Raw genomic sequence first — 14,512 nt, forward strand, 5'->3', positions numbered from 1 at the left:
AGAGCCAGATCCAAAGAAGAGTAAATTGAAACAGAGGGGACAAATGTGAAACATGTGAAAGTAAAATTAACAAGCAGCAGGAGAGTGGAAAAATTGGTGATCCAAAGAACAGCAAATCATGATTCTGGTCCTGGTTGTTTCAGTGATTTCTCTGTAAATTTAAGCAAATTCACCTCTTGGGGTCTCTGTTTCTTTCTTTTCAGTGATGGGATTGCAGTAGGTATTTTGCTGAGCTCATTAGTAGAAATATGTTACCGAGCGCATTATTGTAAAAAAAGCGTGAGCTGTTCACAGTCTGAAGGTAAGGCACTTGCAGAGGAAGTGATCTAGAATACTCTGAAGTTTAGGATTTGGGAAAAGAAAGGGTATCATTAATAGACATTGTAAACACCAGAGGAGAAGCATAAATTTGGGTGGAAGGAGGAATCCAATGCAGTACATATAAACACTCAGAAGTCTTTCTGTATGAAAGAAGTGTTTCATGAATATGTTTGGTGTATAAGTAATACTAAATAATCTTTCTGCAATGAAAAGAATAGCTACTGATTCTTACTAAAAGAAATGGCAATATTTCTCTCATATGAGTCTGCTATTAAATTATATGTCCAACTGGATGAATTTTTTATTTTATTACTTTCTAATTACAGAAGAGTGATCATTGTCCTGACATAATATGACTCCATATTTAATCTCTGAATGTTTCAATAATATCAAAAACCACAGACTAATACAAAGCTGCATTGTTTCTTGACTACTTAAATTACTGTATTTATTTATGACTTCTTTTCAATTAGTCTGACCCAGGAAGACTGATCTTGTAATGCGGAATCACAGAACAAATGATTCAGATGTACATGTTTCCTAGAGAAAGGTAGTAGTAGTCCAATATGAGATGTTCTTATAATAATAATTTTAGGAAACATAATAACTTGTTCTTTTTCCATTTTATTACAATCTTTAGTCTTCCCATGGATGTTGCAAATGAGTCAGTGAAGCTCTACTGCAGCACATGTGATCATACATCAGGCAAACCACATCATTTTTTTTTCTTAAACCAAAAATGCCTGGATCTGTAGAGTAAATATAAAATTTAGATAGCTTCAAAACTAATTGAGGTAAAAGGTTTAGTAGGACATAAGAACTTATAAACTTTTATAGTATAAAGAATTCATGTTAAGAGTTTATAAAAATTGTATTTGGATGTTATATAGTAGCTGACTCAATATTGGGCTTAATGGGTTAATAATTAACTTAGTTCTGATTCCCTTTTTTTTTCAATGATGCCCTGATAAAATTGATTCCTGTTCTTTTATGTATTGAAATTAAAATTTTTATAGACTTATCTACCAAAATTAATAATTAATTTAAAGTTCTTTATTTCAGGAAAGATTGCCAACAATGTCAGGGCAATAAATATATATTGGCCTAATTTCATGACCTGGTGGATATTCACTTTATGTAGAACCAGCAGCATAATGTGTAGGACCCTTTCAGTGGGTGTGTAGATATGCATGCTCATTAAGCCAGCTCCCGTGGGCCATAAAACTGACAGCATTCATTGGCCATCTGAGCTGGTGAAGTCTGTGCCTGGTGATGGAACCTGTGGACTCAGAGTAAGTTCTCCTGTAAGACTAAACAAACTGTGGGCACCTGGATCGCTCAGTCAGTTACCCTTGGTTTTGTCTCAGGTCATAATCTCAGGGTGGTGAGATCAAGCCCCACTGTGGGCTCTGGGCTGAACATGGAGCCTGCTTAAGCATCTCTCTCTCCCTCTCCCGTCTCCCCTGCTCATGTTTTCTCTCTCTTTCTGTCTCTCACCCTCTCAAAAAAAAAAAAAAAAAAAAAAAAAAGAATAAACCAATTGCAATTAACTCCTTCATTTGATACCCTGTTTCATACCAGGTGTATGTGCCATTGGCTAAATTTGGCTGTGTTTCCTTTGACCTCTGCTATTACACTATAAATACCATGTAGCCATATTACTCCCCTACCTAATTAACATTGGAAGATAATTCATCATCACCTTATGAACTGCACAATATTATTCAGATTAGAACCACTATCATTTGTAGAATAGTAAGTGCATTTAATAAAATGAAAAAACTATGAATTTAGTTTTTAAAATTTAATCTTAATTTTAATACTGGTAACTTCTTTTGAAGCCTAATAATAGTAGTATTATAGTAACATAATATTGGATATTTCTTATTAGCCCTATATCATAGGTGCTGTACAAATTATACTATATATGTTAGCTCATTTAACAACACTTAGGAAGTAGCTATCATTATTGTTTTTTGAATATAACTAACTGTCACAGAGATGAAGTGACCTATTCTGCTTAATTAAGGTCATGCAACTGGTTAGTGATAGAGCCTGAATCCTGGTCTGTTAGACTCAGGGCTCAGTCATCAACTACTGTTCTCAAAGAGATTATGGAGTATGTTCACCAGCCTTTCTCTTCCTTCTCCTTCTGTTCAGTGCATCAGATCTATCTCAGAGTCTGGCCATATCTGAATATTCCAGATGGTTAGAATCAATACTCCAAGAGAATTTCCCTTCTTGAGGATCCCACTACTGCTGTTCATTTCTGCACTTACCAGGAAGTAAAGGTGCTACTTTTCAGTTTGGATTTTCTGTGATATGGCTGATGGGCAGTTGTCATTGAAAGTGACCATAAATTATTCACAAGATCTTTTTTTGACTGATGTAGAAGGGCAAAATTCAGAGTCCTCATCCCTGTCACTTCCTGTGAGGCATCCCTAACATTCGGTTATGTTAATTATGATTCCTCCTAGGCCATTGCTGATAAGCTGTTCCGGTTGAATCACTAAATATTTGATTTGTGTCTAAACAATATTCCCATAGACACGGAGAGGGTTTTATTTCATCTTTGAAGGTTTGTTTGTACAGCAATTGGCCAACTCGTCCCTGCAGAGAGGGTTTGGCTGCTTGCCTTCTAAGAGGAGCTGAATCGTGCTGTAACACATTGGCAGCGACATTGCGGAGGACAAGCACTTGCTGCTCGTGAGACTACTGACTTTTTATTGTGACCATTTCCCAGCATTTACCAGATATACTTAACTCTCATAATAAACCTCTTTTATTCGTAATTGCCTCCTTAACCACTCCTTTTAAGAAAGACCACATTCTATATAAGACTTGGTAGTGTATAAAACACAACTTTTTAAAATTATCATTGCTGAGGATAGAAGCAATCTAAAAGAGAAAAATAGGAGCCAAAATTTATAACACATGGTCTGACAACAAAGGAAATGGAACAGAACACCAAGTCCCATTTACGTAGACACTCAACAGGCTGAGGTTCTTTAACAAGAGTCACAGCTATTTCTTAACAATTAGATTATTTCTTTGGCACTCAGGAGTCGAAACCAAATTTGATTATTAACTAATCTACAATTAAATACAATGAATATCTAGATATCTTTCTCCTAGTCATCAAAACCACTATAAATTCAAAATTGCCCATGTGGTATTATTTTGTGTCATATTGCCCATCAAATATGAAAAGTTATTGGGATGAGTAAATCACATATTGTGAACCTACTTTTTAAAATCTAAACTCAAAAAAAAAATAAAATAAAATAAAATAAAATAAAATCTAAACTCAGTGACTTTATGTAAACTAAGAAATATGCTTGAAAATCTCAAATTGTAATGGAAAAAACCTCCCTTCCTAGCAAAAAAAAAACAAAAAAACAAACAAAAAAAACCCTCAAATTATGTATCTACCTCTACATCTTTTAAAAATACCTTCCTAGATTAAAGGTGAAATAAAAGTACAACAAGATAATTTATATTATTCAGCGTGATATTAGCTCAAAATGTGCTCAAAGATGTTTAAGCAGTTTTTTTCTTAGGGTCAAATAGATGTCTTTAGAGTTATTACTGTTATTTAAAAATAGTAATCATTCATAATTGTTCAGTTCAATTCAACAAATATAATTGAGTGCTAAATGGAATCAGATACTGTTCTAGATACCTCACATATATCACAGTGTTTTAAAAAAAAGTTATCTTCCTAGAGTTTACACTCTTGCAGTGATAGAGAAAAAAACCCATAATAAATAAAAATATAAATTATGTTATATGTTAAAAGGTAATAAATTCTATGTATAAAGGAAAAAGCAAAGAAAGGTAAGGGAGTCTGTACTGTGGGATGTACCAGAGTATGCTGAGAGCAGCTTGCAGAATTGTTAAATAAGATGATAGGATAAACTTTAATTGTGGACAAATAGTGAGCTCGAATAACTGGGACTAAAAAGGGAAAGAAAGCAAGGCCCTGGTTCAGAAACTTTGTAATTTTATTTTAACAAGAGTTGATGGTGGAGGATGTACCTATACAGCAATGTGATATTTGGTTGTTATTATGTTCTATGTATTTTTAATTTCTTAAAAATTTTTCATATGTCTATGAACATCACATTGTTATGACTATGTTGAATATGAAAGAAATATACCAAAGCATGTACTAAGCACTTAATGAGTGTTATATGTCTCCATTATTATGAGTTGAGTTTCTTATTGAGAGCTAGGTGTTTGGGCAAATATCATGTAAGAGGTAGATTTGGGCTGAGTATTCACTCAATCAATCATTTATGTCTGGTGTTGAGTGTACTATGTTTAGATTCATTCTGTTGGTAACTAACATTTTTAAGCAGGAATATGGCTAATCATGTATGTGCGTTTTTAAGTTTTTGTTCTTCAGATAGACCAATTAGAAAATCATTATAACAGCTCTGGCAGGAATTGATGAAGATCTCAACTAGGTGGCAGAGACAGAAATAGAAGCTGGAGTGTCAGTTAAATGTGAATATATATTTATTACAGAACAGCTAATTGAAAATACTAAGTCTTAGAATGAAGAGTAACATCAAAGTTTGAATAAAGCATCAGTGATGGGAAGTTGATCTTTCCTCTAATGGAAGTAGGAACGTTAAGGAGGAAGTTCAAATGTTTACAGGAAGACAAATTTAGTCTGTGATACGTTAGTTTAAAGATCCATTATCTCTATGGAAAAGTCCATAAATTAGTTAGTAATGTAGGCCTGGAACCAGAAAATTGCTTGCAGGTAAAAGTTGGAAGTTACTTGCACAGAAGAGATATTTGAGGACACAGAAGTAAATTAGATAGCTAAGGACAGAGAAAAGAAGATAAAAACATGGAGATTTCCTATATTTGATGAGAGTAGGGGAGAGAAAGAGAGACATCACTGAGGGAGAAGAGGAGTGATAAGACCTAGGGATGTGGAAGGATATGGCAGACTGAGTTTTGACAAATGTGGTCATGTAATCACCACAACAGTCAAAACAAATGACATTTCCATCACATCTCAAAATTTCCTTATGTATCTTTGTAGTCAGACTCTACCCACACACCCCGTCACTGTCAATAAGTGGTCTGTTGTCATCCCTCGCAGTTTTATCTTTCCCAGAATATTTTATAAATGAAATGCATGTACGAAGTCTTTTGAGTCTGCCTTCTTTCATGGAATAATATGTTTGAGATTCATCCATGTTGTTACATGTATTCCTTTTTATTACCCAGTAGCATTCCACTGCGTGGACATACCCCAGTTTATTCATCCATTTACCATTGAAGGTATTTGGATTGTTTCGAGTGTGGGGTGATTATGAATAAAGCTGCTATAAACATTCACACATAGGTTCCTGTGAGTATACAAGTTTTCATTTCCCTTGAATAAATATATAGTAACAGCATATCTTGCTTATAAATAAGCATAGCTTTAATAAGTAATGGCTAATCACTTGCCATTTCCACTGGTAATTAATGTACAAGAATTGTTCCACAAGCTTGCCAATACTTGACATTCTCAATATTGTTTATTTTACCATTTTAATAGGTGTGTAGTTGTATCTAACTGTGATTTTATTTTGTATTTTCCTAATGACTAATGATGTTGAACAAATTTTATGTATTTTTCATTTTTTAAATAGTGCTTTTGATTAAAGGTTCTAACTTTTAAGAAAAAGGTGAAAAGAGTTGATAATATCAAATAAAAACATTTCATTTCCTAGGTCATGGCTTATAATGATATATGAATGATAATTTAATGACAAAGGTTAGACTAAATCTTCTGGGACAGGGCTAATACATTTGGTAATGATTGCTTATATGATTAAATGAGCTTTAAAATTATATTTGAAAAAAGAAGAAAAAAATATATTTGAAGGGCTGAGAAAAAAGATCCCAGAAGCAATATTAAGAACAACAGATGTGATTTAAAAAGAACAAAAATAAGAACTAATCATTTGAAGGAAAAAGTAGTAAAGATTGTTGGAAACAATATTTCTATCCATCTATATGGCATGGACAGAATATGAGTAATTAGAACAATACATTTAGAAATTTAATATAAACAAATAATTATTCACATTTCTTGAAGTTGTTGGAAAGGAGCATACAGAGTATTTTTAGAGCAATGGAAGGATAAACCTTATTTGATAGGAACAATTTTGATAAATGGGGACACAGCATAGTGCTGAAAGTTAATGTATCCATAAATGGAAGAAATCGTTTTAAAAAGGCGAAAGATTTATGCGATCTGAAGAGATACCAGAGGATTGGAAGAAATGATTTTAGAAAGCATCAGAATTGGGATGAAAAATAAAGTCCTAATGTTGTGTGGACATGTTACCTTGAGCAAAGTAGTGTAGTGGATTTGTATATAATGTGTTTCTCCATGTCTGACAAAACTGGCCCAGGGCAATGCTAGGTTTCCTCACTAATCTATTGGAAACTCCACTCTGCTCTAAGCAGAGATCAAGGTGATCTGCCTTCTGTAATGTTATTGTTTAATTAGAGAATGAAAAAAAGAAAATATTGGTGGTAAAACAAGACTATGTAATAAAAATACTAAATAAAATAAAAATAAAATATATTATATAAAACCTATACATTAGTTTCAGATGTACAATATAGTGATTCCGCAATTCCATACATAACACTGTGCTTTTTTATTTATCTTTAAAAAGACATTTTAGTACTTGGTATGTGGGGCGCTGCGCTAGTTAGTAATGACACACAGTTTAGTAGAGGACCCAAGCCCTGACTTCACAAAAGTTCACAATCTAATTGGAAGTCAGAAGAACATGGGAGCAATTACAGTGGAGTGTGATAAATTCAACAAGAGAACTTCTGAGCATCTGACAATAATTGAGGAAATTAACATAATTAATTCAAATGACAGGGATAAGAGACGATTTCAAAAAGAAAATTATGCTTTTATGGGGGTCTGATTTTTGTTGTTAATTCAAGAAAAAATTGCCTTTTGAGTACAAATATGTGCAGAACTTATAAAGGTGCCTAACCATTTTTAAGTATTTTAGTAATAAAGTAAAAATATATAAGTTGGATGATGTACAAATGTAGATTTTTAGCTGATTGCATATCAAAATGTACAAAGTTTCAATTTATAAATCAATGCCAAACCGTCTTTAGTTGCTATAAAGCTCTATGCTTGACACTGATTTTTATTAGTGACTTGGATGAACACATAAAACATAAATTTGGAAATGATGAAGCTGGGAGAGTTAATTAAAACATTGTACACAGAAGTAAAACAAAGAACAGTTTCTATGGACAAGTAATATGTCGAAGTTTAATAAGATAAATGTAATTGTTGGTAATGATTGTAAATTCATGCTAAGATAAATTAAATAAATATGAGATGTTTTGACAATTTCAGTGACATCGGGACATAGAAGACCTGTTACGACACAATGTAATACAGATGCAAAAAATAGACAATGAACACTTAATGCCTATATAATGTTAACAGAAGTATAAGGTCACTTCATTTCAGTACAAGATCATACTGGCAATTGTTACCATAGCCTGCTCTAATTAGTCTATTCTAATATACCCAGTGTTCGGAGCCATGGGCATAATTTTATGTATCATAATGTGAATTATTTAGGCAGTGACTTGGAGACCAGAGCTGTCTAAAATATCAAAGAAGGCAAGAAAGGAACTTAAAATATGAGTGACAGAAGCAGGTGCAGACAAATATGTGAGGCACCCTGGACAGGAATTCAGTGGGAAGATGAGAGGTGCACCAGAGGCAAACCATGTGTACTCTCATAGTTTGAGCTACTACAGCAATAGGAGATAGCAGGCTCCAAGCAAACTCAAGTGAACCCTTTCTCCAGATGAATGACCCTGCAAAAAAATCAGAATAAAGGACAAAATGGCATCCTCTAAAACGACTCAAAGAGAACAAGGAAATACCCCATTCCTAGAGGTAATGGAATAGAGGGGGGAAAAAAACAAAAGGTGCATCCTAGACATTAAACAGAAGGCAAAGGACCTGGTCATGTAGAATCATAGTAGAGCCAATAGCAACACAAAATTGTACATTTCTGTTTGATCCCTGATTCATGCATGGGGCAGAGTCTACAGGTGAGAGTATCATTTCCCCATCTGGGAAAATAAGAATTACAGAGTTAATCAGATTGGATAAATAATTCAGTGTCCCCCTAGCCCCACAGTATAGTTGATTAATTCCTAAGGGAAACACAGTAAATGAACACTACCCTGTGAGTCGATCACTGTTCTAGATTCAGGAAATGTGAAAACAAATGAAGCCAGTGCTTTGACATCAATAATTCACATTTCCATAGGTAATAAAGAATCATTGAAGTTTTTAAAGCTAGGAAGTAATGGGCTAGGTTTTAGAATGATAGCTAACAGTAAATGGAATGGTTTAATAACCTATTCATTTGGTTAGGAAATGATGTTAAAGAAACATAAGCCAGTTTGAAACATTTTTGAAAAGATATTGCACATATGTAATGTTTTCCATATGTGTCTTAATGAGCAAAATAGTTCATGGAATATTGCAGAGAATATACCAAAATAATGTAAACCAGTTTCTAGTTGCATAAATAATACCTATTTTCTTTGCAAAAAATTCTAATAATACATGCATGTAGTTTGGTCACATTCTATGTGAATTTGAATTATTTAAACATGAAACATAATGTATATAAAATATTTACAGATCTCACTGCTTGAGAAAAATGTTAAACAAAACAAATAACCCTAGATTTAAAAATCATCAATAGGATTTGAAATGAGTGAATTAATTTTAAACTGTTTACACTTTTGTCACGAGGTGGCGCCATAGTGGTAACTGTGGCCAGAAATGTATTCTTCCCCGATCTTTTTTCTGTTTATATAATTATGTATTATGTTTATAACCATATTCATAATTTGAGGTTTTCTAAATAATTAGAATTATTGAGTATCTAATGTGTGAACTGAAGCTTGCTGCCTTCAGTAAATCCAACGTGTTGGGGGATCTATCTCATTCTTTAAAACTGCTGTCTAATATTCCCCAGGGGAAAAAAATACTTATAATTTATTTAACAATGAAATGGTCATTTAGGTGTATCACAATTTTTCACTAATGCAAATTATGCCGTAAAGAACATTTTTTAGCAATTCTCTTTGTATATATAGGCATCTCTGGAGTATATCAGGATATAGCAGGCTCCAAGCCTGCTAATTTTAATTCTGATAAATATGGTTAAATTGTTCATTCAGAGGTTCTAACAATTTAAGCTCTAATCAACATTGTGTGAGAATGCCCATTTTCTTCATGACTGAATATCTTTTTGAATGTTGGCACCTGATATTAAAATGTTGGTGGTGAAAATTTATTATTCCATAATTAGCAATGAGGTTGAATAGGCTTTAAGAATTTTGATTAACTTTTGTGGTTTTGTTCAGTAATAGGCCAATTCCTATCATTTGCCCATTTTTCACTATTTTCCCCACAATCTTTTAGATTGGTCAGAACTTCTCATGTTATAGATATTATTCATTAGATCTTTGTGTCTGTCAAAACATTTTTCTCTTACTCTGTCACTTATATTTGAACCTGATAATGGTGATTTTCACTGCAAATGTGTTTTAATTCTTAGGTGGTCAAAGGTCAGGACTTTTGTCTTATGGCTTCTGGATTTTTTGTTTTGTTTTGCTTTGAGTTCTCCAAAATTTTAAAGCTCTATGAAGATATTCCTTTTACTTGATTGTAATACAATCATATGGGTTATTGTTGTTTTTGTTGTTTTTACATTTAGTATTTTTGTACATGTGGAAAGCATATTTTTGTGCGTATTCAGTTATATTAGCACCATGGATTGAATAAACATTTTTCTTCTCCAGTGCTTTGAAATATTACCTTTATTATGTATCAGTTCCAAAAATATATAAATCTGTGTCTGAAACCCTTTTCTGTTCTATAGTTGACCAAAATCTTAACATTTTCACACAAAGACATGCAACAGACTATCCGCATTCTGAATATCACAAAATGATCCTTACTTCAAAGAAGCAGTAGAAGGAGCTCAGAGAGTTAAGAGGTTTATATGAAGTCCTGTGACTACGCTGGCAGCCAGCCTGGACCTGGGGACCCATTTTTCTTATTTCTACTTCAGTGTTTTTCAGTGTTCTGTTGCAAACCATAAGATCAACGAGAAAATAGGTCACTCTCACCCTCTTTTATCTTGGTTCTTTTTCAGTAACAGAGGAGTATTCAGACTGTAGTAGCTCCCCATGCCAAAACGGGGGCACCTGTATAAATGGAAGAACTAGCTCTGTCTGTGCTTGCCGACATCCTTTCACTGGCGACAACTGCACTATCAAGCTGGTACAGGAAAATGCTTTAGCTCCAGGTATGAAAGTACATGCATCCTTGGATTTGCTCAGTATCCTACACATAAACACTTTCTGAAAATACTTACAAATGAATATTGAAACCTGGTTATCTGGACTCATGTGAGGATTAATTCCTTTCACTTCTGAAATTGACTGAATAATACACATGATTTACAGGTGGAAATGTCTGTCAGGCAAATCCATACACTTGTTGAAATTTTCAATACTGATATGACAGAAGCAGTCTTTTTTTTTTTTCTTGTGGATTTTGAAAGAAAATACAGATATATATAGATATAGATATATAGATATAGATATATATATATAACTGATTGGTATAAACTCTTTTTGAAACAAGTTGATAAAGAAATATATCTTTGATTTGTATCAGATACGATTATTTAAATGAAGATTTTAAAAAGTAATTAGCAGCATGTCTTCCATGAATGTTAAGCTAATAGTGTCATTTTGCCTGGGTGAGGACTCTTAGAACATGCTCAAATGGATTGAGTAGGACAAAATACTTTTTTTGTCCATTTCCCTTCATAAATATTGCTTGTTATAAACTAGCTTAAAGAGTGTACCATTTCTGATTTCTATATAAGAAAATATGTGCCACATTTAAAATATATTTTCTTTATTGACTGCAAAAACATATTCCAAATCAGGCTTTTCTTAATAATACACTGCATAGCAAAGAGTAAAATTTTTGGCCTATTATTTAAATTTCAGCCTTTGTAAGTACATTTGGCATTAATTACATGGAAAATTGCTTTTGTCTACTTCTCTATAGTACGTATGACTTGGTTTGGTTTCCGTTTTAGCCTCTAGGAACTGTTTGACAAGGTGCTGGAAAAATTGTTTCTGCATCATGTCAGCTTCAATTCCTGCAAGGGGCTTTAAAACACTCTGGCATACCATAATAATCATAGAGCGCTTTGAATTCCTTTATCTCTGGAGAGATCAAAGCAACATGCAAATTAATCTTTGAGGCATTTCCATGAGAGATGTATCAAGCGCTATTATCATTCTATCTTGACAGAAATAGAGAAACTGAGGCTCACAGAGAGCAAATGATTTCAGGTAATTCAGCCAAAAGAAGAGGCAAGAATCCAGACACCTATACCCTTGTTAAAACTGATGAATGATCTGTTTTCCTTCTGATAACCCTTTTTATAACTGAAATAAAATGCTAAAGAAGTGAAGAAAGACAAAACATGATAAAAAAAAATACATGAAACCTGACTCCATTTTTTTCCTCCAACAGATTTTTCCCAAGGATCATACAGATATGCACCGATGGTAGCATTTTTTGCATCTCACACATATGGAATGACAATACCTGGTCCTATCCTATTTAATAACTTGGATGTCAATTATGGAGCTTCCTATACTCCAAGAACTGGAAAATTCAGAATTCCTTATCTTGGGGTGTATGTGTTTAAGTATACCATTGAGTCATTTAGTGCCCATATCTCTGGATTTTTAGTGGTTGATGGAATAGACAAGCTTGCATTTGAATCAGAAAATATTAACAGTGAAATACGCTGTGACAGGGTTTTAACTGGGGATGCCTTATTAGAATTAAATTATGGGCAGGAAGTGTGGTTGCGACTTGTAAAAGGAACAATTCCAGCCAAATTTCCGCCTGCTACTACATTTAGTGGTTACTTATTATACCGTACATAAATTAGTATGAAAGACAGACTATCACCTTTACTGAGAAGGAACCAGTGTTTTTACTTATCTTTGCATGCACATCTGCTCTGTTTTTGGCTTTTCTACATGAAATGAAAATTAACTTCTTTTTTAATCTGAACGAGGCCATAAGTTTGTTTATGTCATAAAATTATTTGAGTATCTTGTGGATAACCTGTATATAAAGAAGTTCTTGCTCCTAAAGAGATTTAGTGGCAGAGACAATGAAGTGCATTTAATAACATAACGACTTTTATTCTCTTGTGTTAAGTCACTTTATTGTAATGTAATATGATTAAATGGCAATCATTCAATTGTGTTGGTCACAGTAGTCTTTCCAATAAAATGTTTACCTTTTGTTTATAGTTCCTAAATTCACAATTCAAATAAATTACTCAAAGACCAAAGAGTGGGTTGTTTTTTGTTTTTTTTTTTAACTTTGATTTTTACTCTTCACTCTTGGGTTGATCAACTTTATATATTTAAATTTTCATTTGTAATCAAAATTAAGAAAGTTGTACTTGAAACTTAAAATATGCTTACCTATTGTTATCCACCTATAATAAGAAGCCAATTAAAGTAATAACTGACAAATAATTAAACATTTACATCTCTATTTTATTGCCTCCATTGTACAATATCTCCAGAGAAAAAATAAAGGCTTCCTCTAATGAATATTTTTCCGAGGCAGTTCATGCAAGCCTGCTCATATTCTTATAAAGGGCACATAACATTCCAAAGTATTACTATGATTTACGAATGTTCACTATGTCCTGATTCTCTTCTAAAGAGCTTACCTGTGATGTCTCATTCATTCTGCACAAAAACTCTTATAAAGAGGATATTAGTATTATCATTTTTACAGATGAAGAAACTGAAACTTTGAGAGATTAAGGAATGGACCAAGCTCCACAACTAGCTAGGACTGAGGCAGGATTGAGAACCAGGCCAGGTCTCCTCCAGGGCCAGCTGTCACACTTTGTCTATATTGCCTCCAACAGATATACCACAATTTATGTAATAATCTTTTTAGATTGTTTATAGTGCCTTTTTTAGGACTTTATTTATTCATGAGAGGCACAGACAGAAAGAGAAGCAGGCTCCCTGTGGGGAGCCTGATACGGGGACCGGATCCCAGGACCCTGGGATCACGACTTGAGCCAAAGGCAGATGCTTAACCCTTGAGCCTCTCAGGCATTTCTATAGTGTTTTATTATAACAATATTGTTGTAGTGGACACCCTTAAAGGTACATTTCTTACATATTTGATAAAGTATTTCTGAAGAATAGGTTCCTATAAGTAATAGTAAAAATAATAATGGAAAAGAATTTTGGCATGGCAAGCATTTTTCATGAATTAATTTATTTAATGTTCACTATAATCCTATGAATTACATATTAAACCTATGAGATACATATTAAGTGTTATTGTCTTTCCACTACCAGGAAACAGAGATACACAGAGGGTAATTACAGCAAGTTATGGGGAATTTCTGGAATAAAAGATAAACACATTTTTTAAAATTTTGATAAGTACTATCAAATTGCCCATGAAAAGTTTGTGCCGATCCAAAGTCCCATTTTGCCCATGAGAAAGTGTTCTTTATTCCCTCTACACCCTCATCAAAATTGACAATTTTTAAAATATTGCCAATCTAGGTGAAAATGGTATTTTCTTATAGCAGAAGCTTGAAAAGATTTCAGATTTGCCGAAAGTTGAATGCATATGTCCATACAAAGACTTGTTTGTAAATGAATGTTCACTGCAGTTTCATTTGTGATAGCCAAAAACTAGGTACCACCCACATGTCCAGCAGCAGATGAATGGTTAAGCAAACTCTAGTGTATCTATGCAGTAGACTACCAAGCAGTAAAAAGGAATTAACATGCAACAACATGTATAATCTCATAATAATTATGTAGGAGAATATTTCAAACTGTAGCTTCATAAAACTTGGCCCACCCTGCAGAAAAGTATAGCACATTTACACAAAATGGAACAGAAATTGCAAGTCACCAATAGATAGTGTAATTCTTAAAATTTCTCATCACTAATATATATATATATATATATATATGTATATATCACTTTTTTATGGAGTGAGTTTTT

General features: G+C 33.2%; 1 protein-coding gene across 2 annotated transcripts in view; it reads left to right on the top strand.

Moving 5' to 3' along the window:
* MMRN1 (multimerin 1) overlaps positions 1 to 12,811 on the top strand; it is a 73,468-nt gene extending 60,657 nt beyond the window's left edge. The window contains exons 8-9 of one of the 2 annotated variants that reach the window (XM_077882874.1): positions 10,569 to 10,721; positions 11,972 to 12,811. In XM_077882874.1, coding sequence (XP_077739000.1) covers positions 10,569 to 10,721; positions 11,972 to 12,393 — 575 coding nt within the window. In that variant the 3' untranslated portion in view covers positions 12,394 to 12,811. Of the gene's footprint in view, positions 1 to 203; positions 375 to 10,568; positions 10,722 to 11,971 lie in introns of those variants that run through there. The other variant, XM_077882875.1, reaches the window with a different exon arrangement.
* The last annotated feature ends 1,701 nt before the right edge of the window (positions 12,812 to 14,512 follow it).

The sequence above is a fragment of the Canis aureus genome, chromosome 33 (assembly GCF_053574225.1).
Source record: "Canis aureus isolate CA01 chromosome 33, VMU_Caureus_v.1.0, whole genome shotgun sequence".
NCBI classification, from domain to species: Eukaryota; Metazoa; Chordata; class Mammalia; order Carnivora; family Canidae; genus Canis; species Canis aureus.